Here is a 25,521-nt window from a genome sequence, read left to right as displayed (position 1 = left end):
CCCATAAGTTATTCTGATACCTATACCTGAAGACACTTCTGTATAGAGCAAGACTGGTGCTTATTTGTAGTAGCATTACCATTAGGAAGCTCATTCAACAGATGTTGCTTATGCTATTGAAATAGCACTAGTCTGATGGCCTTGGGTGCCAGTCTTTAAAGGGATACTTCCCATGGGCCTAGTGTGCTGTCTTTAATTATGGAATAATGGAATAAACTTCAGTTCTATTTTTGAAAGAAACTGTATGCTTGCAGCGATCCTATGACACTGTTCTTATCTCTCTGAACACACCAAAGGTGTAAACTCCTGATATATATACTACTTGTCTATGCAAAGGGCATCGCACTGAATTATAATATGCATACGAGAGAGAGAGAGAGAGAGAGAGAGAGAGAGAGAGAGAGAGAGAAAGGGAAACATTATGTGAAAAACTCCTTCAGACCCTTGCTACTTTATAATTCTGAACTGTTTTCTTTCCATCTTTTCTACATATTCCCTATCTGTAACACGGAAGCAATCTTATAAGGATGTTCATCCGTACAAAACACCCCTAAACAAGATTGGTGCTAAAAAAAATTCCCACACTGGAAGTGAAGGACTTCGATCATTCACAAAGTGCTTTGGCATGGATCTTAAGTAAACTCTGTTTACTGTATATCTTACTGATCTTCTGCCTATCCGTGTGAAAGGTACTGGGAATCATAAGCTGAGAGTCAACATGCCTTCTTCCCCCTGGCGCACCTGCACAGCCCTAGCCTCACCGCAATGCTGCCCTGCCCAGCCCACCCAGGTAAGCTGCAGCAATGGCACGGTGGGAAGGGCAGTGCCATCTTCCAACTCACCACTGGCTATGCACTAATGTGCAGAGTGGCATTAACTTCCTAGTTTTCTAGAGACCATTTCCGGCTCAAAATACCTGGAGTGCAATAAGCACACATACACAGCTTCCCCTTTAGCTCATGTGAGCCAGCACATGTAGCTTAGTAGAAATGCAGGCACTGTTGTGCACCACGATACACACACACCGCAAAGCAGTTCCCCACATGCCTTACAAGCAGATATTATTTGGGTCTCAAATTCTAGTTTTACAGCTTATTGGGGCTGTTGCAGTTGATGAAAGGCCTAATGCCCTAATCAGTGAAACAGGAATTTTTGGACATAGTCCAATGGACATGACATTGGACTTCAACCAAAATACTCCTATCTAATCAGTTTCTACACTGTAGTTTGCCTGATGATCACAGAGGAAAAGTCTAACGTCCGCTTGCGCTCTGGACCCTTGCCCCTCTTGGCTGATAAAAACTAGCAAGGAAGAGATGGCTGGCTAGGCTAGGGACATGACTGATGCCTCTTTACGAGAGGGGGTGGTCCCTGCCTGCTTGAAGGAGGCGGTGATAAGACCACTCCTTTGGAAGCGCACCCTGGATTCAGAAAATCTAATTACTGGCCAGCTGCCAATCTCCCCTTCTTTAACAGGTGGTTGTAGACCAGATCATAGAATCATAGAATTGTAGAGTTGGAAGGGACCCCAGGGGTCATACAGTCCAACCCCCTGCAATGCAGGAATCTCAACTAGTTCATCCATGACAGATGGCCATTCAACCTCTGCTTAGAAAAACCTTCAAGGAAGGAGAATGTCCACCACCTTTCATGGGAATCTGCTCTACTGTCAAACAGATGTTACTGTCAGAAAGTTCTTCCCAATGATTAGTCCTTTCTTGTAACTTGAATCCATTGGTTCAGGTCCTAGCCTCCAGAGAAGGAGAAAACAAACTCGCTCCATCCTTCATGTGACAGCCCTTTAGATATTTGAAGGTGGCTATTATATCCCCTCTCGGTCTCCCAACTCCTTCAACTGTTCCTCATGTCTGTTTTGCCAGGCAAAACTGTTCCTCATCTCCCAGGCCTTTGGCTAATTAAACAATCTATGGTCTTTTAAACTGTTGGGGGAGTATTGTTTTTGTTTGTTTTTCTACGTTATGCATTTTTGTGTTTTCATATTGTGAACCACCCTGAGTTCCTCGGAAGAAGGTTGAGATAAAAAATTAATAAATAATAATAATCAAGCCGGCATAATACCTACAGTACTCTTTTACAGCTGCTAAATGCTGTGCCGGTTAACATAGAGTCAAATTTAAGAACCTGAAAACTTGCTTGCTACTTTGTGACATTTTAGTTGGTCCTAATTAAGGTATCACCCTCTGATGACTTGGGGGTTTTGTTTATTTTTTAACCTAAGGGACCAGCTAAACCTGGTCCACATTTGAATGAAAGCATCAGGTTCTGGGGGACATTGCTAAATAAATTGGGAGGGGTTCATCAGGAAGACAATAAAGAGAAAAGTATTTGAAGTTCAGTAAAAGAAGATTCTTACCAATGGCAATATTTGGCTGTAACTGGGAGGAGGGCTCCTTTAAAGAAGTGAACACTTGCCTTTTAGCCTCGGGAATCAGTTTTACACAACACACACCCCAGCACAAGGCCAAGTGGGTGCTGACAGTGCCTCTTCAGAGGCAGTAATGTTAGCCTTTTTATTTTATTTTTAATCACTGCAACCAAGCATAAATTAATAACTGGCACATCTCACTGAATCTTAAATTAGCAGTTCAAAGATATACGAAGTAAACCAAAGCCATATTGGATATAGCTCTGAAAGAAGAGAATATAGAATTAAAGTGTAAACAAACATGTGCCTTTGCAAGCTACCCAGTTTGAATTAAAATGCATTTGGCACAATCATGTTGGCTTACAAGTGGCACAACTCATAAAACCAAGCCGATAAGCCAAGACATACGTACTTTAAGGCTTGCAGGAAATAACCATGACCTGTTTGTCACCCATTCTACCTTTGGCCAGGTCTAGGAATAAACTAGAAGTGACCTGTGAGGACACCATGAAGAGTTCCGGTGGCTTTGGCCCCATGCAAATTTCTTTGAATGATGGCACTGCATTCTGTCAAGCTACTATAGGCTGGCTGCCATGGCTGCCACACATCTACAAGTATCCAAATCTGTGTTCTCATGCTAAATAACCTCACACCATCTGATCTACGATCAACAGAAATGGTATGCGTTGACCTGTTCTTTGTGCTCTGAGGTTAGGGTGGCCTGCCTTCCCCTGTCGCCACTGCCCAGCTTGCCAGTAACACCAACTTCTGTAGAACTGCCTGATTTCCTTTCATCTTTTGTTCTTCACTTCGAAGCAATTTTAAGAACATCTTGGAAGATTAGAGAGCTGGGCCCAGGGCCAGGAAGACACATGATGGAACACTTCTGTTCCAAAGTTTTCACAAGAAGGTTGGTAGAGCTTTTCAATAAGGGTGGGGGTGGATGCAGTAATAATGAAGGGTGCGAGAAGGTAAGATGCAATGTGTCTGCACTTTTCAGGAGCTATGTTCTGTAAGGCACTCTCAGGGACCAGGAGTCAGATGCCTCTTCGTTGGGTGATGATGCAAGTGAAGAACCTGACCAGGAAGCAGGAAGGGGACCAAGGGCCACCCTGCTATCGGATGAACCTGCAGGGCTGGTCTCAACCCCCACCCCAAAAAGGAAGTGGCACTGCCATCCTCTGACTCAGAGAACTCCACTGCAACAGACCCATGGCAACCTGGGTAAAACAGCATCTTGTAGCAACATCAGAGCTCTCTGTCCCCCAGAGCGCTGCCTGAGCCTTGCCTTGTATCCTGCCTAAACCATGCCTACCCCAGCTGGACTTTGCCTTGCTTGGCTACACCACAGAGCAGGACATACAGTCAGTGCATTTAGATAACGACAAGCTGTCAGGCATAGAAAGTTTACACAGTCCATCTGCATTCGCCACCGAATTGGCTCTGATCACACTTTCTTGTACATGTTCCAGGGTCTGGTCTGAGGGCACATGAGGCCGCCACCATCCTGAGGGCTAATAGATCTGGGAACAATGTGCATCCTGCCCTAGGTGCTATGACAGGAAAGTTGAGATATAAATGTAGGATAAATAAATAAATAAATAAATATGTTGTTTTACTTTTTTAAAAAAAATTATATACCGCTGGCCTACAGTAGTCTCTAAGCAGTTTAAGACCAAAAAAAATCAGTTGAAACTAATAAAAGCAAACATCAATTAAAATGCCGCTGGAATTAAAATAAGTGCCTTGAGTAGGTGCTGAAAGTTCAGTAGCGAAAGGCATGTCTGTGTTAGGATATTTCTGTTCCACCTTAAAAGGGAGCAGGCTGTGAGTCACAGAGTCTGCGTATTTCCTGTTTCACAGGATGTTTCTGTTGTGTCTTTGCTTTCGTTTCTTTTGCTGCCTGAGCATACCGAAGCAGGCAGTCATGTTTTTTCTTTGTTCTGACCAACGCTGAATAAACTTGTAAATATGCTCTCCTGCTGTGCATCTTTCGCTGTGTGAATTCTGCTGATAGAGTGTGCACCAGCCTAAGAATGTGGAATACTATTTCTGAGGCTTCGTGTCGCTAATTGCTGATACTGTGTGTCTACGGGAGATCGATGGATTGTCCGGCAGCCGGCTTGGGGGCTCAGATGGACTTTGTCTCCCTGGCAGTATCCCAACAGTCTGACCTCAGTTGGGAGTTCTGTAAAATACCTAGAGCAAAGTATGCCAATGGATGTTGGAGAAGTAAAACCAGACACTTGTTCAGCCATCACCTTTGTTGACATGGGTGTGACCACCATGCTAAATGGTACCAGTGGCTGTTTTATTGAAGTGCACTCTGGGTTCCCATCCCAAGAGCAAGAGATGGTGTAGCAAATTACAAAACACAGGGACGCTCTTCATGTTTTGTGCCTGACCTACAGATTTCAGAGAGAGTGGAAGGCTTCAAAAGAAGGGAATTCTGTTCTGCATAGGGCTAGAGTTCTAGGATGTCCATCGATCTTTTAAAAATCCTGGCTATGTCTAAAGTAGGGAGTGGGGACACTCTGCCTGCTCCTAGATGACTCTCTCCACACCAATTCCATTTACACAAATGCAAACCTATGGGGACTGTTGGCCTGGTTAATTCTGGCACAGCCACTCGCCTGTTTTTGAGAAGCACCCAGAAGGGTATCAGACTAAAACGCAGAGAAGTTGGGACAGAGGAGAAAGTGCAAATCACTTTTGGAGGAGCAGGTGGGGCAGGGGAGAACATATGCTCCTACCGATAAGATTAAATCTGCCTGGGACAGGAAGGTTTCTGGAGGCCTTAGATAGACAAGCTGCTAAACAGCAGGGGGTTGGGGCGGAAGCTCCTTATAGGCCAAGTCTCCATTTCTCTCTAGGCAAAATGACCAAACCAAGAAAAAGCGTCTTCTGGCTATCTCTCCCCGCCACTTCTCCTCATCTGTCAGTTCATGAACTGGATTACAAAGCAACATTCTGGTCACAGAGTCAGCTGCCATCGCTCCCCGTGTCACTCTCTCTTAGCATCGCCCACCAGGAGATCTCTCACAGAGAGAGGAGCTGTGTGGTATAATTGCTCTACTTTCCCTCCTGCCTAGGACACAGAGGGAGAACAGAAATTGTATAGGAGGAATCCTTTTCACTCTCCAAGGCCAACTGTGTTGCTGCTCCCACCTCCTGTGCATTTAGCGCTAATGATGGAGTGGGGAGGGGGTGCTGAGTCACCGCACGGAAGACCCAGCCAGACGTGCTGCTCAAAGTGGTCACGTGGTTTCCAAATTCCTCCGGCCCAGCTCTGCAGCATGCACTGATGTCACATGGGAGATCCATGGATGACTAGCTGTGCTGATGAATAGGAGCTCTGGCTAACATTCATCTCTGACTAACATTTTCAACACAGGATTTAACTAGAGTGAAAGACTCGATCCTGAGAATTCAAAAGGCACTGAATTAATTTGGCTTCAAGAGAGGGGACAGTCAACATTTCCTACAATTAGACCTTTAAAAAAAAGTATGTATGGCGTTATGTGCACACATACACACAGGGTAGTATATTGGGCTTGCAGTGCGGGGGTCTGGTCTCCACTAGATCTGCAATGTGTTAGTCAATCAGGATTAAAACCTTTCAATTTACTAAAGTAGTGCTCCCTTACTGATTGTGAAACAGGTGTTTTCTTAAATAAGCCATGTAACTTTTCCCACCTTTGCAAGTGCATGCCTAAGAAAAAGACTGAGCTGGTCCACACAATCACGTGAATTTTTTCAGAACGGTGGGTGATCAGAAGATTATATGTTCCTGCTTGTGAGTCACATTACACAGAATGATTATCTTATCACAACACCCTCCTGCTCCCAGACAAAGAGTCCATTTATATTCTTCTGAAACAGCCAACAAGGGGCCTGCTAAATGTTACCCTAGCCAAATGGCAGCTGCTTTTTACAGGAGCAGATTCCATGCAGCTAGGAAGATGGTCAAACGACCCAACCTCATAGGCCTGGACCCAACCTCTGATCATGTGGGTTCTGGCTATGAGATTATCATTATTATTACTATTATTGAAGAAGAAGAAGAGTTTGGATTTGATATCCTGCTTTATCACTACCTGAAGGAGTCTCAAAGTGGCTAACATTCTCCTTTCCCTTCCTCCCCCACAACAAACGCTCTGTGAGGTGAGTGGGGCTGAGAGACTTCAAAGAAGTGTGACTGGCCCAAGGTCACCCAGCAGCTGCATGTGGAGGAGCGGGGAATCAAACCCGGTTCGCCAGATTACAAGTCCACTGCTCTTAACCACTACACCACACTGGCTCTTTGAGGTTAATATTTTCATTTGTGAATTGCTTCCCATGAGGTATGCAGAAGCAACTTAGAATGTAACATACAAAAATAGTGGTGTATGTTAAAATAGTTAAAAGAACTGCATATACAAAATCTCTCTCTCTCTGTGTGTGTGTGTGTGTGTGTGTATGAGAGAGAGAGAGAGAGAGAGAGAGAGAGAGAGAGAGAGAGAGATTAAAAGCAGTTTAAAACAACATCAGGTACAGAAAACCAACTCAAATCTAAGACAGAGATAATCTAACTGAGATAAAGATTTTAGAAGGCACCACAGTGGAAGGGATCATTTGAGAACTAACGTGGCTTAGAGTGGTTAGGGTATTGGACAAGGACTGGTGAGACCTTGGTTCAAAACCTCGCTCAGCATGGAAGTTCACTGAGAAACTGTCAGAAACGCCAACAGAACCAGCATTCCGAGATACACCCATCTTCCATCCTGACTGCTGCCACACATAGCCCCTAAACGATCAAGTGTTGTATACAGCCTGCTAGATAAACTCAAGCCTGTTTTACTCTGGTATCAGGTCTCAAGCCTGGCTCATGGGGCGGGGGCTATAGATAGAGCAGGGGGTTGGGGGCTTGTATGTGGGCATCAGAGCATAGTTTTACATGGGCCTAGCCCACACCTTGCCAGAACTGACTAAGCCTGTTCACTTTATTGGGGGAAGAGGCAGGGAAGGCACAGGCATTTATTTACCTTTTGTCTGCCCTCCACCCCAAAAATACTGGTTTTAGACAGCTACTGGGAGGCATGATTGGGAAGGAGTTCTGGGACTGGTCTTGTGGATTTCTCCAAGAATGCTTCTCTCTTTCCTGCCCCACACCATCATTCAAGTACTGACACATGGTGAGGTCTGGTCGAGCTGTGGAGAAGTTGGCAATCCCTGGAATAGTCTCTTAACTGAGTAGCAGCAATGACATGTTTATGGAGGGACAAGTTGTTGTAGCCAGAGAAATAGCCCAGGGTAGCTCTGTGCTTTTAACTGCCTCCTGGCTAACTTTGGCCAACTTTGTGATGTGCAGCATTCCAGTTCTTTTTTCTAAGCCGGAGTTTTCAAAGGGGGAAATAAAGGAGCTAGCATTAGACTGAATACGAGCTCCTTTATTGTACTGAATGTACTGCGAGATGTAATGAATATACTACAAGAAATGGATTTGCCAAGACAGCTGACAACAAAAAATAGCCATTGTTACAACCTTAAGAGCAATAATGGTCTTGGGAAATAAATTCAACTGATTTCTGGGAAAGTATGTTTCAACCGGCTTCTTAGATGACTCAGATCACCAAACAAGTTCCACTTTTATTATTCAACAGGCTGGACAACGATGCAGAAAAATAGCAACGAGCAAATCAGTGTGAGTAACCTAGGGATGAAATGGTAACAATAGTTCAAGAGAGCCTGGCTTCCCATGGGGCACCATAGTCTTATCCCACTGTTTCCCCTGGTCAAGGAGGTTTCCAAAACAATATAAAAACCTGCAAAACCTCTGACCCTTGCAGAGACCAGATACAAAGCTCTTAAATAAACCAATATGAAGTTGTTTTGCACACAACTGAACATTCCTGTATCTAGCCACAACCAGCTCTTGGTGTTCACGTGGATTTTAAAAAATAATTACTTAGGGTGTGCGTGGAAATGAATTGTCACTTGAGAGCGTGGCACAACAACTTTGGGAGAAGCACCCATCACCTTGTTAACATGCACACGGGATACTCAGGCTTGCCTTGTCAAACTGGTTTGCAGCCGGAAGTCAGCACAACCTATTGCACAGGCAGAAACTAAGAGGATTTGGGAGTTTCGTGTTGACTGTTGAGAAACACGCCTCTCTGAAACATTGATTGCAGCACACAGTCCTGTGCTGCAGACCATCTAGCTATTTGCTCAGTGGTACCAGGGACACTTCTGCTACGATGCATAGCACATATGTCCCTTTCCTCTCTCTGATAAAGACTTAGTCCTCCAGCTTTCATCCACAGTTCATTCATTTTCACAGAGACTCAGCAGCACAATTGGCCTTGTTGTTTTCACCAAATATTTAGCAAGATGAGCTAGGAGATTTCCATCTCCTTTCCCACGCTGTGAAGTGTTTGACACCAGCTCTTTCAACATGTTTCTGTAAGGTTCTGTATCTTCTAGCAGGAAGGTAAATATTCCTATGTGACTTTGCTTTTGAAATACGGGGCTTTAATTTGGGTTCTACATGCAACTGCCTTTCCCTCATGAGGCCTAGAAACAAAGCTGAACATCTTTTATCACAATTTTTGCTATATGGAGAATTTAAGTTGACAACTTTGCTGATAAACTTTGCTGATAAACTTTGCTGAGGTGACAACTTTGCTGATAAAAAATATCAGGGTGACATAACCAGTTGGTTTTCCATAATGATCTGTGCAACTACATTTGGACCACAGGTGCAAATATTGTGCAAGAAGAAATAGGAAATGCCATGGAAGATGCTGAAACTTCAAAAATGTACCTGGCTGCTCTGGGGAACCAGAGACCAGACAGAAAGGCTTAAGGCCGATCCAGCAATTCACTTATGTTCTTTAAAAAGCACAAGAAATTTTCCTTTTTGTTATCACCTTCTGCAACTGCAGTCCATACACAATTTCTTTCAGAGCAATACTAGACTACTTCCACAGTGGTTATATCAGAAAAACTCTTGTGGGGAAGGCTGGAGGAACTGAGCTTTGCTCCACAAGTTTGTTTTCTGAAAGAGCAATAATAGTGTATAGACAACTTTCCACTTATGTAGGAGTTACGTTCTGCAGATCGTGCATAAAGCCAAAATCGCATATAGTCAAAACCCACCCCCTTTTATTTATTTATACTTTTTGCCAAGTGCATAAAGCTGAATGAGCACAAGTTAAATTGGTGTAAGTTGTGACTTACCTGAACTTGTTTTTAATGGAATGAACTTTCAGATAATTGTAATTTTAATCAGTGCTATTTCAATTTGCAGTTGATGATTAAATTATAATCAAGTAGCCTCAAGGACCCAGCAATGGTGAAGGGGGCAAGCTACTGGTCAGAGAGTGCTCCTCACTCCCACCCCTTTTGTGCTACCTCTGGAGGTCAGGTCAGTTCAGCAGGACTATGGCAGAGGTAAAGCCTCTGTGGTTTGCAGGTTTGAGAGTTAAGCTTCTAAAGCAGGGGTGACTAACCCCCATTTCAGGGGTTTGATCACACAGATCCAACAAGCAAATATTTCTGGCCCTACTAGATCCTACTAATTTTGGTGGTGGCGGCCAATTTTTTACTTTAAAAATTATTATTTAGTAGACACACCCCTGGAAGGTAATCCCCTCTGCTCAGCTGAGCTCAACCTGCTAATGGGGATGCAAATCACCCTCTCATACCCATCCAATTGATTGATTGATTGATTGATTGATTGATCGATCGATCAATCAATCAATCAATCAGTGAGTGTGGAGCCACAATAACTCCCTCCTCAGCTGATCTGCTCAGACAAGCTGGAGGAGGAAGCTGTGTATGTCCTCTGAGCATTTGTGTGTGAGAGAATTTTAAAGAGCCTTACAATGAGACCAACATTCATTTGCATTTATTTCTAACCCATCTAACTCTAACATAGGAATGGCTAACCTGTTGCCCTCCAGAAGCTGCCGGACTCCAACCCCCATCAGCCAGCATGGTCAATGGTCAGGATGATGGGAGTTGTAGTTCAGCAACATAAGGAGGACCACAGGTTCTTCCAGTGTGGTGTAGTGGTTAGAGTGGTGGACTCGTAATCTGGTGAACCGGGTTCGATTCCCTGCTCCTCCACATGCAGCTGCTGGGTGACCTTGGGCCAGTCACACTTCTCTGAAGTCTCTCAGCCTCACTAACCTCACAGAGTGTTTGTTGTGGGGAGGAAGGGAAAGGAGAATGTTAGCCGCTTTGAGACTCCTTCGGGTAGTGATAAAGCAGGATATCAAATCCAAACTCTTCTTCTTCTTCTTCTTCTTCTTCTTCTTCTTCTTCTTCTTCTCTGGTGTAACCCTATGCTAGGTTCAACTGCGAAGTGCAGTGCTGGTGAGAACTAGTCAAGCACCACCGTCATTATGTCTCGGAGGCATCTATACACATAAATTAACATATGCAAACTTAATACAGATTTGAGTGATAGGCCGGCGCTCATGCACCTAGCAATGTACCCGAGTAGACATGCAATCCTAAGCAGGTTTACAGAAATAAGCCCCACTAAATTCAATGGTTTACTCCCCAGTAATTGTGTTAAGGTTTGCAGCTCAAGTCCCATTTAATTCCATGAGCTTTTTGCTTCTGAGTAAGCAAGTAAAAAGCCATGCTACACAGCCCACACTTCGCATGTTACAAATTTCCTGTATGAAAGGCATTTAAGTTATGCACAGGAATGAATCTACAATGTGTAAGTCTACTCTCGCAAACTGACTTGCAGACCTGTGTTCATTTTGATGCATGTACAATATGCTGGCATAAATTGGTGACTGTTTCCCAAAGTGCATGTGCACCCACCCACCACTAAATGCACATAGGAGCGATTGTTACACAATACAACCGGAATAGCGACTGCACTAGTTAATTCCTACAAATAAACACTTTCCTGCAAGTAATTACTTTCTGAGTAGGAGCTTCACAAAAATAAAATGCCCCTCTCAGGGGGAACTATGCCTGTTTCAGGCATTTGTGGCTCACATGGTAAAGGTAAAGGAGAGTTTGGGGGTTTTATCTTTAACCATTTTATAGTCAACTGATAAATCTGGAAAGCGATTTACAACATAGGGAAAAGGCAAGCCGCTGCTATGCCCATTTCACCAGACTGAAAACTGAGGACCAGGCGGGGGAGGGGTTCCTCCTCGGGGGTCATAGAGCAAGGGAGCACAAGGGTCATCTAGTCCAACCCCCCTACAATGCAGGAATCCTGCCCACAGCCTTGCCTGGGTGGGATCGAACCACAAAGGTCGAAGTGGGGCTTGCTTCCGAGTAAACATACACCTCCTGGAGCGCAGGTGAAACTGGAGCCCGCGCTTGCCAGCTCGGTCCCCCCCTCCCTCCATCCCGCGATAGAGACGCCTCTACTTTCCGGGCGGGGCACTCGCTCACCTTGTAGGCTGAGGGTGGACGGCGTGGACAGCTCCATGATCTTCCGAGCCCAGGTCTCGGCGATGCTCCGGTTCTCTTCGGCTTCCTGGGACTCCAAGACGCGGAAAGTCTTGGCCACCCTGTGGCGGGACTCCCCGGACACCCACCAGCCCTTCTTGAAGGGGTAGCAGAAGACGGTGAAGTAGGCGGCCGCCGGCTCCGGAGCGCCTTTCCTCTGGAAAGCGTAGCAGCCGATGCAGTCCGAGAGGCTGAGCGCCGTGATGGAGCCGCTGGGCTCGGACGTGTCCAGCCGGCGGAGCAGCAGCTCGGCGCTGCTGGTGAGGCTCAGGGCGCAGCTCGACTTGGGCGCCGCCGCCGGGGCCAGCGAGAAGATCCCCGAGAGCACAACTTCGCGGGAAGGCCCGCTGCTGCTGCTGCGCAAGGTCTCCCCGGAGTCCGACAAGCCTCGCTCCATCGCCGCAGCCTCATGGAGAGGGGACGACCCAGCGCGTGCGGAGGGCGCTGCTGCTGCTGCTGCTGCTGCTGCTCCGGGAGCCCGGGCGTTGCAACCCTTCGCTGCCTGGCTTATCAATGAGCGGCGGAGGGCTGGCTTCCACACGGGCGCTCGGGCGCGCTGCTCTCTGCTGCCACCCGGCGGCGACTCTGCGGAACGACACCAACTTCAAGTTCATTCATAAAAGCTCCAAACGCGCAATAATCAAAGAAAGTTGCTAAGCGAGGACATTCCCCCCCCCCCCAAGAATTTGCCCTTCCGAGCTGCGGCTCGGGAACCTCAAGGAACCGGTCTAAGCACGTGCTTGCTCAAAACTCAGCCCCGTGGGAATTAATCCGTAACAAGCCCCACCCCTTCCCTTTTGTCCCGGGACACCCAAGTCCTACGCCTCCTCCGGGTTAAGAGGTTAGGCAACAGCAAGCCCTATGTAGGGGCGCGGGGCGGGTCCTCCAAAGCAAATAAAATGATTTTATTTTTTTACGGGAACAGGAATCCAAGGGCCAAACTCCACGGTCAAGCAATGGGGATTGCTTCCACCTGCGCTTTTCATTTCTTAAGCGGTGCCTCCATTGACAGGCACCGACTTTGCCCCATAAGAAAGCTCTGCCCACGGTAACAAGCACCAGCGTTTCTTACTCGGCCACGTGAGAGGTAGTGCTCATGTCCTACAAACACTTGGGTGAATAGGGCTGGTCTCCTTTTTTCTGGATGGGCTGTTGTGTCTTTAACTTCCAGGTGGAGTATTTCCCTGGCATGGAGATGTAATGTTGAGAAAATAATAATAGATTTTTATTTGTACCCCGCTCTCCCCTACCAGAGCCAGGCTCAGGGCAGCTAACATCATAAAACTAACACAGTATACAAAGAACATACGAACGTAAAAACAGGCAATCAATTAATTAAAATACATCTTAAAATTAGTTCAGAGCAAATTAAAATCTGGACAGATGGCAGTCCACCGGTAAAACTGAGAGTGGTTAATATTCTCCAGGGCCAACTGTTACCTCTTTAATGCTTCTATAATGCTTGTTCTTATACAGAAAGAAAAGAATCAGACTAAACCCCGACCAAAGGCCTGGCAGAACAGCTCCATCTTGCAGGCCCTGCAGAAAGATGTCAAATCCCGCAGGGCCCCAGTCTCTTGTGAGAGAGCCTTCCACCAGGCTGGGGCCAGGGCCATTCTAATCTTCCCGGGGCCTGGGATCTTCGGGGTGTTATTATTTGCAGACCTGAAGTTTCAGTGCTGGATTTCTGCCTGCCTGGAAGCTGTTTAAAGGCAAAAGGGGGGCTCTCCCTGCTTGATCCCTTGCACAGTTAAAATGGGAGGCAAGTCCCACTGAGCTGAATGGCCCTGAGGCCCTTTGAGCAATGTGGAGGCTCCCACAGAGGCCCCACTACCTGCAAAATCTCCCACCCTCTGATGGCCTGGCCTCTGTTGGCATGGCAGCGGCACAGCCATGGAAGAGGTGAAACCTTTGCGCAGAATCAGCCATGGGACGGAAAGAGCAACCTAATGCTTCACTGGGTTTGGCTCCAGATTCCTTTCCCACCTTGTGCCAAGCACAACCTATAACATTATGTCCTTACCTATCCTTGCAGCATGGCCAGGTATGGCTGAGAGATAAGTGTCCAAAGGACACCTGTGAAGGCAGTGATGTGGCAGTGGCAGACAGCAGGCCTTCCAACAGCAACATTACTGCAAATTACCAGGATAGAATAGAGCAGAGTGGAAGTGAGGCCAGGGCTGTGCAGGAGCACCAACAGGATTTGAACTCGCAGCTCCACTCCATCCCAGAAAGCAGCAGTGACATCACCGTTAGGGGAGCACAATGTGGCACTGCCCTAGCCACCCCTGCAGAATAGGGCCAGTTTATAAAAGGTGGCAGGCAATGATAACACTCAGAAAAAGGAAGTTAGACCCACTGAGATTAATGGGACTCAGTCCTTACAAACATGCCTAGAGTTGTAACCAACCATGGAGCTTTATTAGCCACGTTTATTCAGAAACTGATCTTGTCAGGTGCCTTGGGGAGCCCCTTGAGGGCCAAAAGTTTGGGCAGAACTGATTTTATAAATACCTACTTATAATATATGTTTCTGTGTTAGAATTTTGTAGTGTGACAAGCAGCTCCTAATTTTTTTTAATGGCAAGTAACTAGACTAGAGGGATAGTGTCAGGAGCCACAGGAGATGCATGCAGCTCCCCCGTGTGGTGAACCACCACACTGCAGTTTGCAGCAGGGAGTCTCCTCTACTCATGGTGCCTAATTTGGAAAAGGAAGACAAAAAGTCCACCAAATCAAATATTTTAAGTAAATTCAATTTTGGGGTGGCTGGGTGGGGGATGACAACAATTACAGCTTTTAGAAATGCATAAATCATACCAAAAATATTTTTTTCCTAAACAGGAGGCACTTGGGTGGGGAAACGAAGCTGGTAAAACGTTTGAGCATCGGTTTAAGAAAGCAAAAATAAAGATGACATGCTGGGAGGATTGGCAGTGCATTCCCACGCTTACACGACTGCTTACACACCAGTGTTGTGATCATTAGAATTGGTGTGCCCCTCTAGACTTGGTTTGTTCTCTGGTCTTGACTCGTTCTGCCCTGCTTCTCAGTTTTGTTTTTGGGGTCTGACCTGTTATTTGACCATGCATCTTGCTTTCTCCTCTAGCCCTGACTTGCTCTCCAGTTCTGGCTTTCTCTGCAATCGATTGTTCCTCCTGGTTTCTCCTTTTCTGCCTTGTGCCATGGCTTCAGTTGTCTGGCCTCTGATCAGGTAGCTATGTTAGCCTTTGCAGCAAAAAGAAGGAAGAGTCTTAAAGATGAACATATTTTTTAATGACAAACTTTTGGGATTTTATTTATTTTTTAATCCCAAATGGGACCCCAATAATTGTGGAGTATCCAAAACTTTTTGCTGCTGAAGCGGACTCTAGTGCATGAAAATTTGTAAGCTATGATAAAACTGGATTCTTGGTTACTTTGATGGTAGATAGGTACTGTCAGGGAACTGCCATCGGAGCCAGGAGTGGAGGCAAGGCTCCCGAGCGATGCCGGAGAAGGGCCCAGCAGGGAGAGAGGGAACTCATCTACTGGGGAAGGAAATCAGCGTGACACCAGGGAGGAAGGGGAGCAGAGGAGGGCTTCGGAGAGATGGCTCCAGGACTCTTCGCCAGAGACCAGCGGGGAGAGCACGGGTCCTCCGCTGGCCACACCCACCCTGCGCAGAAGACTTCCGCACAGGGAGGCTAGGCGGAGACTTGGCGTCAAAGAACTTTTATGCTGGAAGAAGTTCAGGAAACGCCCACTGACGGATTCGGCCAGTGACTGATACAGCCGCGGAGTCAGGGCTGTGCAGCCAGGGAAAGGTTTAACCAGGCAACCTTGCCAAGAGTAGCGGCAACTTACGCACGAGCAACCCCAATTCCCATTACAGGTACTTTCCCCACTATTTAGCTGCAGGTGCTAAGAAAAGCTTTACCTGTTGAATTTCTGCATATGAGGCTGTTGTTAGAAGGGGAAGAGCAGGATCACCCCCTAGACCACACCCACCAAATGAAATTGTAAACATGTTGTTTGCATCTCTTAGCTCTGGAAAGATAACTGAACTTTTCAAATGCTAACTGGGTTGCCTGTATTTTAGCTATCTGCTCCCCTTCACCTGAACTTACTTGGTTGTGTTTCTTTGATTGGTTATTAAAATCCATGGTAGATTAGTAAGAAGCCTTTTCATTGTCACTGGCCGTGAGATCATAAATTGTGAAACATTCAAGCAGTACTCTACTCTGCTTTTGCCATACAACCCTTCACAGAGGCAGACCCAACGGAAGGGCAGGTGCTAGAGGCAGCAAGATCCATAAGGGGCACATTGTTCAAACAAGGCTATCCTTTTCACAGTATATGAAGATTCTATGGAGCCTCTGAAATATCTCAGTTCGCATATTAAGGAGGGTTCACTGAGGGTGAATGTGCTACTGATCTTGCACGTGAAATCTGCCACATTATAAATAACATGGTCCATCTGCTTCTTCTGTTGGGCAAGCTACCAGTACTTTAAATTTCCTGCACCCACACATTGAGAACATGGTCACCACACTCCTTGTACTAATCTGCGAAGAATCTTAATAGGTCCTTTTACTGGGTGTGCTTGTGTTTGCTTTCCCAATAGCTATACAGTATGATGTTGACATTATATATTTGTATGATAGCTAATCCAGCACTACATGAACTCAATGAATGTAATAAAGACAAGCAGTTTAGAGAAGATTATAGGAACAGTAAGAAGAAAATCAATGGGAATAGTTCTACCATTGGTTGTGTTTTAATAAAACAGTGGAAGGGAGGAATGAGCAATGCATAATTTCTGCTCCTCTATCTGATCAGATGTGCCACTTGGAACAGATTGTGCAACATGTTGGCTTTTTGAATAAGGGATAAGGCTGATCTCTAAGGAGTCTTAAACCAGGATTTATAAACTCTCATAAAACCCCTTGAATGCACGTGTTTTCTTACTCAAAGGATTTACTTTACATCTTGAAACTGGATCTTGTATCAGATTTCTCTCCGGTTCTAAAGAGATTGTAGCTATTTGTTTGGCGGGGGGGGGGGGGGGAGAAGGGAAACTCTGCTCATTTTATATATTTTTTCCAGTCTGCCCTGTCTAGTCTTACTTCATACTAATATGTTAGTTGGATATTATTATTGTTGTTGTTGGTATGGTGATGGTTATTGCAGCTAAGGGAATTACCTCTTTTCTGTCCTATATGCCAGAAACAGCTTGAAACCAGCTTAGGTTTCAGTGCTGCATTCCAGGGATGGGGGAAACCCATGGCCCTCTTAATGTTGTTGAACGCCAACTCCCATCAGCTTCAAGGAGCATGGCCAATGGCCAAGGATGATAAGAAGAGTTGCAATCCAAAACATCTGGAGGGAGCCATTTTGTCTATCCCTGATTTTTAGGCTGTGAAACTGTGTTCTTACTTAAAAGATATCTGGCCTAATGTGTCCAGCGAGAAAACATCCACATGTCAGTGCCACTGCTATGATCTGTGGGAGAGCAGCTTTTGAAAAAACTTGAATACATTTCAACTAGGTGGCATGACATTTCAGAGCCTATTTTGGCTCTTCCGAAGCCACTAATTGTCAGGTAAAGTTTTGGGTCAATTGCTGCTATTTGTGGATGTTTTCCATCCCACATAGCAATGACATAAGCTTGGCTTCCCTTTATACACACAGCATTGGCAAACATTGCCCAGGAAGGATTGCATGCATCTCTGTTTAAAAATAATATACTGTGGCAAAACTTTATTCTATGCCACACACCAATTCACTGAGGAACATTTCACAAATTGAATTTTGTGGACAGCATTACAGGGGGTGAGAGGTTAGCTAGAAGAACCAAACTTTGGTCATGACTTATGACGACCGTTTCTTCCTTATTGCTGTTTGAAGCCTGACACTTCACTTACTCATGTTTCTCTGTCACATAAATTAGCTGTCTGCCACTTAGCTGACACCTTTCCAAATCTCCCCTGAGTTAAGTACGGTAAGATAGTTTTATCCTTCCCCTTGATTGCCCAGCTAATGTGTCACCCTGTAACCACAAGAAGTGATAGCCTGAAACATTTTGCTCCAAAATAATCATATTTTCTTTCCTTCTCCGGTTCTGGTTTCACTATAATTGGGGTGAAATTGCCCAGTGAGTTCCTTCTCTGGGGAGGAGAAAGCTCAGAACATTGCCTCTGGGAGGAATACTTAAATATGCTTATGGGAAGGAGAGAAACCCCTCCCTCCTTGCCCTGATTTCTCCTTTGTTTGCTGAAGATACCAGGGCCAGAGACCATTGTGCCAGCAGCAGTTTTTCTTCTAAAGATGGCCTAGGATTGAATTCATATAATCTGAAATCAGACTCCATACTCGACAGCTAGATCATCAAGCTAAGTGTGTGTGTGAAGTTGGCTGTGGCTTTTTGAACCTTTCTGTTTTATTGTTCTTTCCCTATCTTTGAAAGTGTGCAAACTCTTGCCTTCCCTGACAAACCTACTTATATTTTTATGTTGCAGACCAGGTCTTGTTGCACTACAACGCCCATAAGTTTTGCCTGCTTTTTCTTTTGCTCAGATTGGGGCATTTTCCTGAGTTTGTTGTTTGGCTGTTTGGGAGAGAGGTTCTGAGCATTGTCAGCTTTTCTTCTGTGAAACTGGTATTTTGTGGCATCAGTGACAGTCCCCCTAGGTTTCCAAACGTGCTCCTGGGCCCAAAAAAGTTGGGGACCCCTGACCTTTGGGGTTAATTTTACACTCAAGTTCTAACCACTCACTCTGCCACTTGGCCCCTACTCAGCATTTTTGAATCCTCCTTAGTTAACAAAGGGTTCCCTGTTGTGTGTGGGGATAAAGGTAAAGGTAAAGGGAACCCTGACCATTAGGTCCAGACGTGACCGACACTGGGGTTGCAAGGGAGCCGGCGTACAGCTTCCGGGTCATGTGGCCAGCATGACTAAGCACTTCTGGCGAACTAGAGCAGTGCAAGGAAACGCCGTTTACCTTCCCGCCGGAGCGGTACCTATTTATCTACTTGCACTTTGACGTGCTTTCAAACTGCTAGGTTGGCAGGAGCAGGGACTGAGCAACTGGAGCTCACCCCATCACGGGGATTTGAACTGCTGACCTTCTGATCGGCAAGTCCTAGGCTCTGTGGTTTAACCCACAGCGCCACCCGCGTCCCAACAAGTATTTAGAGGTCCCATGGAAGAGTTTCTTCTGTTAAAAAAGAAGTAACCCTGTAACAAGTGGTGGTGGTGATTTTCAGTGTTTTATGACCTAAAAAGAGAGTCCTGGGGAGAATTTTGTGTCCACAAGCAACCCCAACGTTACACACTGAGCACTCCACAATCCTACACAGGACGGTAGGTATGTGAGTGTACTGGGGAATAGCTGTAAATCATGTAATACTCTCAATTACTGTGGTGCAAGGAGCTTTCACTAAGTAATTAGTGCACTTCAGTACACAACGCTCTCACAGCATGCTAGGGATGTGGGTCATGCAGTGGGCATGATACAATCCTGGCTACACCATTTCATTTATTAAATATGGAGTTGGAAATCATCTCATTAGGTATAACTTGCAACAGCTCATCATTATCCTACACAACAGTGAGTTAAGCAACACTATGCATTAACCATTATAAATTACTCATTTGTTCTCAAAGCATATTTGCTGCCTCCAGAAACCTTCTATTCTCTTGCCACCACCATTCCCAGTTGTTTTGGTTTTTTTATGAAACTGAAGATAGGACTGATTGGAATGAGTTCAGGCGCACAAATCTGCCTTTAAACCCCTTCCCTGCTGAACAAATTCTGCCCATAAACAACGTTGTTTTCTGCCTAAGCAAGGAATTGGTGCATTTTGCTTAAGACATGAGACTTGGGGGGGGGGCACACCAGGCTTTCTTTTTAAACTCAAGTAAGCCATTCAACCAATACTGTATCTGTTATTAGGAGATTCATATTACCAAAGTTCATACCAATGATGGTTCAGAGTGCATTACTGCTCATTTGTTCCCCCATCATGTTTCCTTTTTATCTATTAAAAAAAGAATCTCAAGTTCTTCTCCAAGGGCCCTGTTTCTGAAGCAATACTGGTTCCGCTGAATGAAAGGGCTACAAGGTCTAACTCAGATCCTGAGATATGTGCCATTCATAGTTTTCTTTTCCCTCTTCCCTCTTTCTGCCTCAGAGGAGGCTGCTTAATCTCTCACATGGCCCAGCAATTCTGCACAACTCCTTCTCCTCTCCTCCTTCTCCCTCCCTTTTCTCCTCCTGCCCCTGGTGACAAATCTTGGTTCATGTTTATGACTCATGTTTGTTATTGTCCAGCCAGGGGCAAGATTCTCAGGGACAGCAGATTATGCAATCGTATTAAGTGAGCCGGCTGGGCAGAGCTGTGACACACTAGAAGAACAAGGCCAGGACATGCCATTCTTCAGCTGAAGATTGCGGTTGTTTTCACAAAAGAGGCTGAAATTTGTTTTTTGCTTTTCCACATCTCCAGTTCAAATGCAAAACCTTTGTTGGCTCAAATGTGCATTTGGTTTAAAACTTCTCTGTCTTGCTTCCTACCCCATGTTAAATACTCTCACAAAAATGCATTTACTTTACATTATTTACATTACAGTGGTACCTCGGGTTACATACGCTTCAGGTTACATACGCTTCAGGTAACAGACGCCGCTAACCCAGAAATATTACCTTGGGTTAAGAACTTTGCTTCAGGATAAGAACAGAAATCGTGCTCCAGCAGCGTGGCAGCAGCGGGAGGCCCCATTAGCTAAAGTGGTGCTTCAGGTTAAGAACAGTTTCAGGTTAAGAACAGACCTCTGGAACGAATTAAGTACTTAACCCGAGGTACCACTGTAAAACAATTTCTTAGCAGCACTTGTGAAAGCACCCGCAGTGTAAGTGGCCTAGGTTAAAGGTATCAGTTACTTTAGAGTCTAAGGAAAGTGAATGACAACTGCATTGCAGAGTCTATAAGAGGTTCTGGATTGCTATGTCTCTTGAACCAAGGAGCAAGCCTAGCATGATGAACTGATAGTTGAGAGATAATTGCAGGATCATGTGACTGAAGGACAGGGCTTTTTTTCAGCCTGAACCCGCTTGAACTTAGTTCCGGCACCTCTCAGGTGGGCACCAGTGCCATTCTAAGAGAACAATGGAGGCATTCGTGGTGAGTTCTGGCACCTCTTCTCCTAGAAAAATAACAGTGCTGAAGGAAGAAGAAGAAGAAGCAGTATCTCCAGGTAAACTAATCTCTTCCCAGGTAGTCCAATTTCTCTGTAAACATAATAGAGATGCTTGCTCTCCCATCATCCTTTTGACAAATGTGTATTATTATCATATGTCTTAAGGGAATGTGATTGTCAAACAGGAATGTTCTTTTGTCCTTGAAGACAAAGGAATTTGATTCATCCTTCAATTGGAATAAGGCAAGGCCAATTGAACACACAACCCAAATCACCACATGAGGGAGTTTATTCAACTTGTGTTGCCATCAGGCTACTGATGACACACAACTCTACTTTTCTACAGATCAAGCAGGAGTACAGAGGTGGATTCAGGGGAGCACAACCGGCTTGGAATTGCACTGGGCATGGAGTCTTGGGGGTGCCACAGCTCAGATTTACAATGGAGCACAAGAAGCAGGGGGCAACAAATTTTGGCATTGCACAGAGCGCTGAAATTTGAGACCCCAGGGTTCCCCACTGCAGGAGTAGCAGTGGATCTGTTGCAATTGTACCTGGCCTAAGCAATGGATGAATAAGAGCCAACAGACTGGAGCTCAATCCAGGATGTTAATGGGTAGTTCTTCTGTTCAGATGAATGGAATGCATCCTGCTCTGTAAAGTCTCTCTTGATATTGCCTTACTAGGAAATTGCCTTACTAGGATATTGCCTTACTAGGAAATGCACTGAGCATTTTACAATTTGGTTGCCTTTCTTTCTTTTCTTCTTTTTAAAGTATAATTTTGGGGACAAGGGCTGTGGGAAGAAGCCCACAAGCTGGACCAGAATTCAACAGCACTTCTGATTCCCCCAACATTGGAAGTAGAATGTAGTCATCATGGCTAGTACCTATTGATCGCTTATCACAATGGGATACCATCATCCACTTTACCTGAGGGCAGCAGGGCTAGTTTAGAGGATGCATGATGTGTGGAGGTCACACACTGCTCTGCCCTCCTCCAGATGGATATGCCAAAGAGACTCTGAGGGGAATGGCTGCCAGCAGGCGGATGGGCAGGTCTTTCACTGCTGCTCCCAGCATCTGTTTCCTGAGTCCATTGCCTCATTCTGCCTAATGGTAGAGTCAGCCCTTTTGAGGTCTGATGTGGAAACAAGTGAGAGGTGGGATAATTACCATACAACACGCCCCCATGTATAAAATGCCCACTATTTTGGGGGCTATAAATTAAGAAAATGGGGGGGGGGTGCCCAGAGTTGTTGAGGTTTTTTTTAGAGGGGGATTGCCGAAAATGACTCACCCACCTGGCCGATGCTAACACACACACACACATCGCAACAACAACCTCCTAACGTCTGTCCCATCGCCGACAGAAGCAGCCTATTGCCCGCCCAATTGCCACAACAACACCCAATCAACACCACCCCTTGCAGCAGACACCAATAACATGCTGCAGACCATCTCCGGCTCGCGGCATCAACCAATCCCACATCCCCCCTAGGCACTACCCATGTATAAGACAATCATCTATTTCAAACATAATTTTTCAGTAAAAAACAACCTAGTCTTATACACGGAAAAGTACAGTAACTGGAACTTGAGTTACATTATAAGCAAGACAAAGGAAATTGTAATATGATTTCATTGTAATATGACCCAGGAAGCCAGCTCTCATCAGAAATAACATTTGTTAATCTTTAATTCAGCTACTAGTGGCAAACAGATGAAGACAAAATATCCCCCATTCAGTGTAAACATGAAGGCACTCTAGTAAGAGATACAGATTTCAGCTGAGAACAGCGTTTAGTTTGCTATCTATCGCTATAAAGATCTTGTTCCTAAAATGATGTCATCTTCTATGCAGAGGCTATTACTAAAATGTGAAGAAAATAGCAATATTTTTGAATCTGACATTTTCTATGCTATGTGAGGAGGAAAAGCAGTATACTTAGGGAAGCAACAGAAATGGAAGAACTTATACATTCAGGGGGGGAAATCTGTGCCAAGTCATTTATTATACCTTGTTGGATATTGAACATAAAAGGTCTCTGACTTTTGACCTTTTTCGTTCTGATAATTCTTGCCTTTATTCCCCCATAGCTCTCTTGTACTGATCAATAGATGCATAATTGGCAGCAGTTCAGCTTTTCTCATTGCTGCACATGCACACCAGCCAAATTTCTGCAGAAAAGGTTTGTTGACCTTTTGCAGGGGCTGCCTTTTCATAACCAGTATGCTTTATCTAATATTTTGGAACCTGCCTCCATAAGTTAAAAAACTTTGGATGGGATTCACCTAATGAGTCCTGTCAGCGGAAGCCCCAAGCAAAGACTTCCACTTGTGCAACAGGGTGTCCTGGACTGGCAGGATGCTGAGAAGTGGTGGGAGGCACCAGATGGGGAACCCCCAAATGAATCCCCGGTGAAGGCTCAGAGCCAGGAGACTGGTGGTGGGACAATGATGCATAGTCAGAGGGAGAAGAGGGAGCAGACTGGAAGGAGGAGGTGTTGGAAGCTGAAGAGGACACAGGGTTTAGTGAGCAGGAAGAGGCTGTGGCAGAGAGCAGTCTAGGCTCAGAGGCAGCAGCAGAGGGGGTCAAGAGGAAGAGTGGAGGCAGGCTGCAGAAGAAGCCAGGGAATCTCCCCCTCCTGCTGTAACCAGATCCCCTCCCTGCTGGTCTCCCAGAACACCAAGATAAACAAAGAGTTCAGAGCAAAGAGACAAGAGACAAGGAAGAAACTGGGGGACGAGCCTTAGATAGACGTGGGAAGGTGGGAACCTTCAGTCCTTGCAATTTCCTCAGAGGGGCAAGATCTACAGGGAAGAGTTGCTGTAACCACTAGGCCTGCACTGTTTTGGCTTATTTGAATAAAGAGTTGACTTCACTGACACCAGGTGTTTTATTGCGGACCATCCCCTGACTCTGGCTCCTGATACAGAGCTATCACCCCCTCCTGCACCTCCCCATGTCCCCCCCCAAAATGGGGGGGGTATAAGGAAAACTCCTGGACAGTGCATGGGAAGAGGAAAGGGGGATTGTTCCATCTTTTTAAAGTGAAGTGACAGAAGTCAGTTTTGTATGTCCAAAACTGACTTCTGTCACTTCAGTTTGTTTTTTTAAAATCTATGTTTGAGAGGGGGTGGCAAAGACTACGCTTTCAACAAAAGAAAAATCCTGAAGCGTACCTAAAGAGGCTAAAGTGATTTGTAGAGACAAATGTTGCCTTCTTTGCCATGCCCGTTCTGAAACTGCTGTGTTGGATAATAATGACCATTTGGCACCAATACACCCTCGTCTGTATTCAGAAATTAAAACGAGGTGGTTCGGATCCCTCTCCTTATATTATGGTCACTAGGATCCCCCCCTCCACCTCAAAACAAAAGCCCAGTGCCCCCTCACATGGCAATTAGGTTTGAAAACAGACTTTCCTTGGTCCCTAATGGAAGGCTGTTTTGAACCTAACTGCCGTGTAGGGAGTGGGCTGGTCAGGTGAGGAGAGCAGGCCGCATGCTGGAGGTGTAGGCCCTGCAGGCTACCTCAGACCCACAGGGTAGATGTTCCCCACCCCTGCCACAAATAATTTGACACCCTACTTTTCCCCTATGTGGGCAAATCATCTATAAGTCGCCAAGTTAAAAGCTGGTGCCTGCAGAACCTTCTCCTTATGACTTCTTGGGAATTAATTCTTTCTAGCTTGGACCACGAGTCAGCATCACCTAGAGGCTGCATGTGGCGGTGATACGTATCAGAAAAATAAATAAAGAGCGTTACCTGCCTGTAACAGCTATTAGTGAAGAAGCAGCTCCGTGCAGCCACATGATGCCAAGCCTTGGTTACTTGGGCACTGTTTGCATAGAGTTTCTGGAACATTCTGAAAGAATGTCTGCTGGGCAGAATGCTTCTCTTTCCTCATCTCAGCCTCACAACTGGGTGTGATATAAAAGGGAGGCTGAATAATGAGATACAACCACCTGGATAGATTTTGAAATCATGAGCTTTAATTTCAGAGTAGGGCAATGAGCAGAATGATAACCAAAGTGTGCCAGGGAAGGGGGAACGATCGCAGGGATAACTGAAATTTTCAGTCCAAACCTTAAACTTGTATCCCCGTGGGGCTTACCTCTGAATAAATGTGCTTCAGGTTGTCCCAAAAGATTAGTCTGACTAATCTTCCTGTAGGATTTTGAGAAATGGTAGCAGGAGAAGTAGTAGGAGCACAGATTTCCTGTGGCACAGTTCCCAAACTGGGAGTTGTGAACTACATTCAGATGATCCTCTCTGTGTGTTTGTGGTTGAAGATGGGAGATGTCACATCCAGCACATAAAATATTCATATTGATTTTAATTTTTTTTATTGTGTCTTTTTTATTTATTATATTGTGTTTGATTGTATTGCAGTTTGAATTCTGTGGAATTAAAATTGTTGTGCATTAAAAGAAACGAAGAAATGAAATACCATTAAAAATCATGCCGCGTCTAACACAGT

The 25,521-nt window shown here is 45.3% G+C and overlaps 1 protein-coding gene across 3 annotated transcripts in view; it reads right to left on the bottom strand.

Annotated features, from left to right (window-relative positions):
- Nucleotides 1-24,913, bottom strand: part of SPHK1 (sphingosine kinase 1) — a 47,686-nt gene extending 22,773 nt beyond the window's left edge. The window contains exons 1-3 of one of the 3 annotated variants that reach the window (XM_053376012.1): nucleotides 24,807-24,913; nucleotides 14,928-15,058; nucleotides 11,798-12,439 (exon numbers count right to left, since the gene is read on the bottom strand). In XM_053376012.1, coding sequence (XP_053231987.1) covers nucleotides 11,798-12,439; nucleotides 14,928-14,946 — 661 coding nt within the window. In that variant the 5' untranslated portion in view covers nucleotides 14,947-15,058; nucleotides 24,807-24,913. Of the gene's footprint in view, nucleotides 1-11,797; nucleotides 12,440-14,927; nucleotides 15,083-24,806 lie in introns of all 3 variants that reach the window. The other 2 variants (XM_053376013.1, XM_053376014.1) reach the window with 2 other exon arrangements.
- Between the last annotated feature and the right edge of the window lie 608 nt (nucleotides 24,914-25,521).

This window comes from Podarcis raffonei, chromosome 2 (assembly GCF_027172205.1).
Source record: "Podarcis raffonei isolate rPodRaf1 chromosome 2, rPodRaf1.pri, whole genome shotgun sequence".
NCBI classification, from domain to species: domain Eukaryota; kingdom Metazoa; phylum Chordata; class Lepidosauria; order Squamata; family Lacertidae; genus Podarcis; species Podarcis raffonei.
The sequence above is the reverse complement of the archived record's forward strand: the minus strand, read 5'-3'. Positions and strand labels throughout refer to the sequence as shown.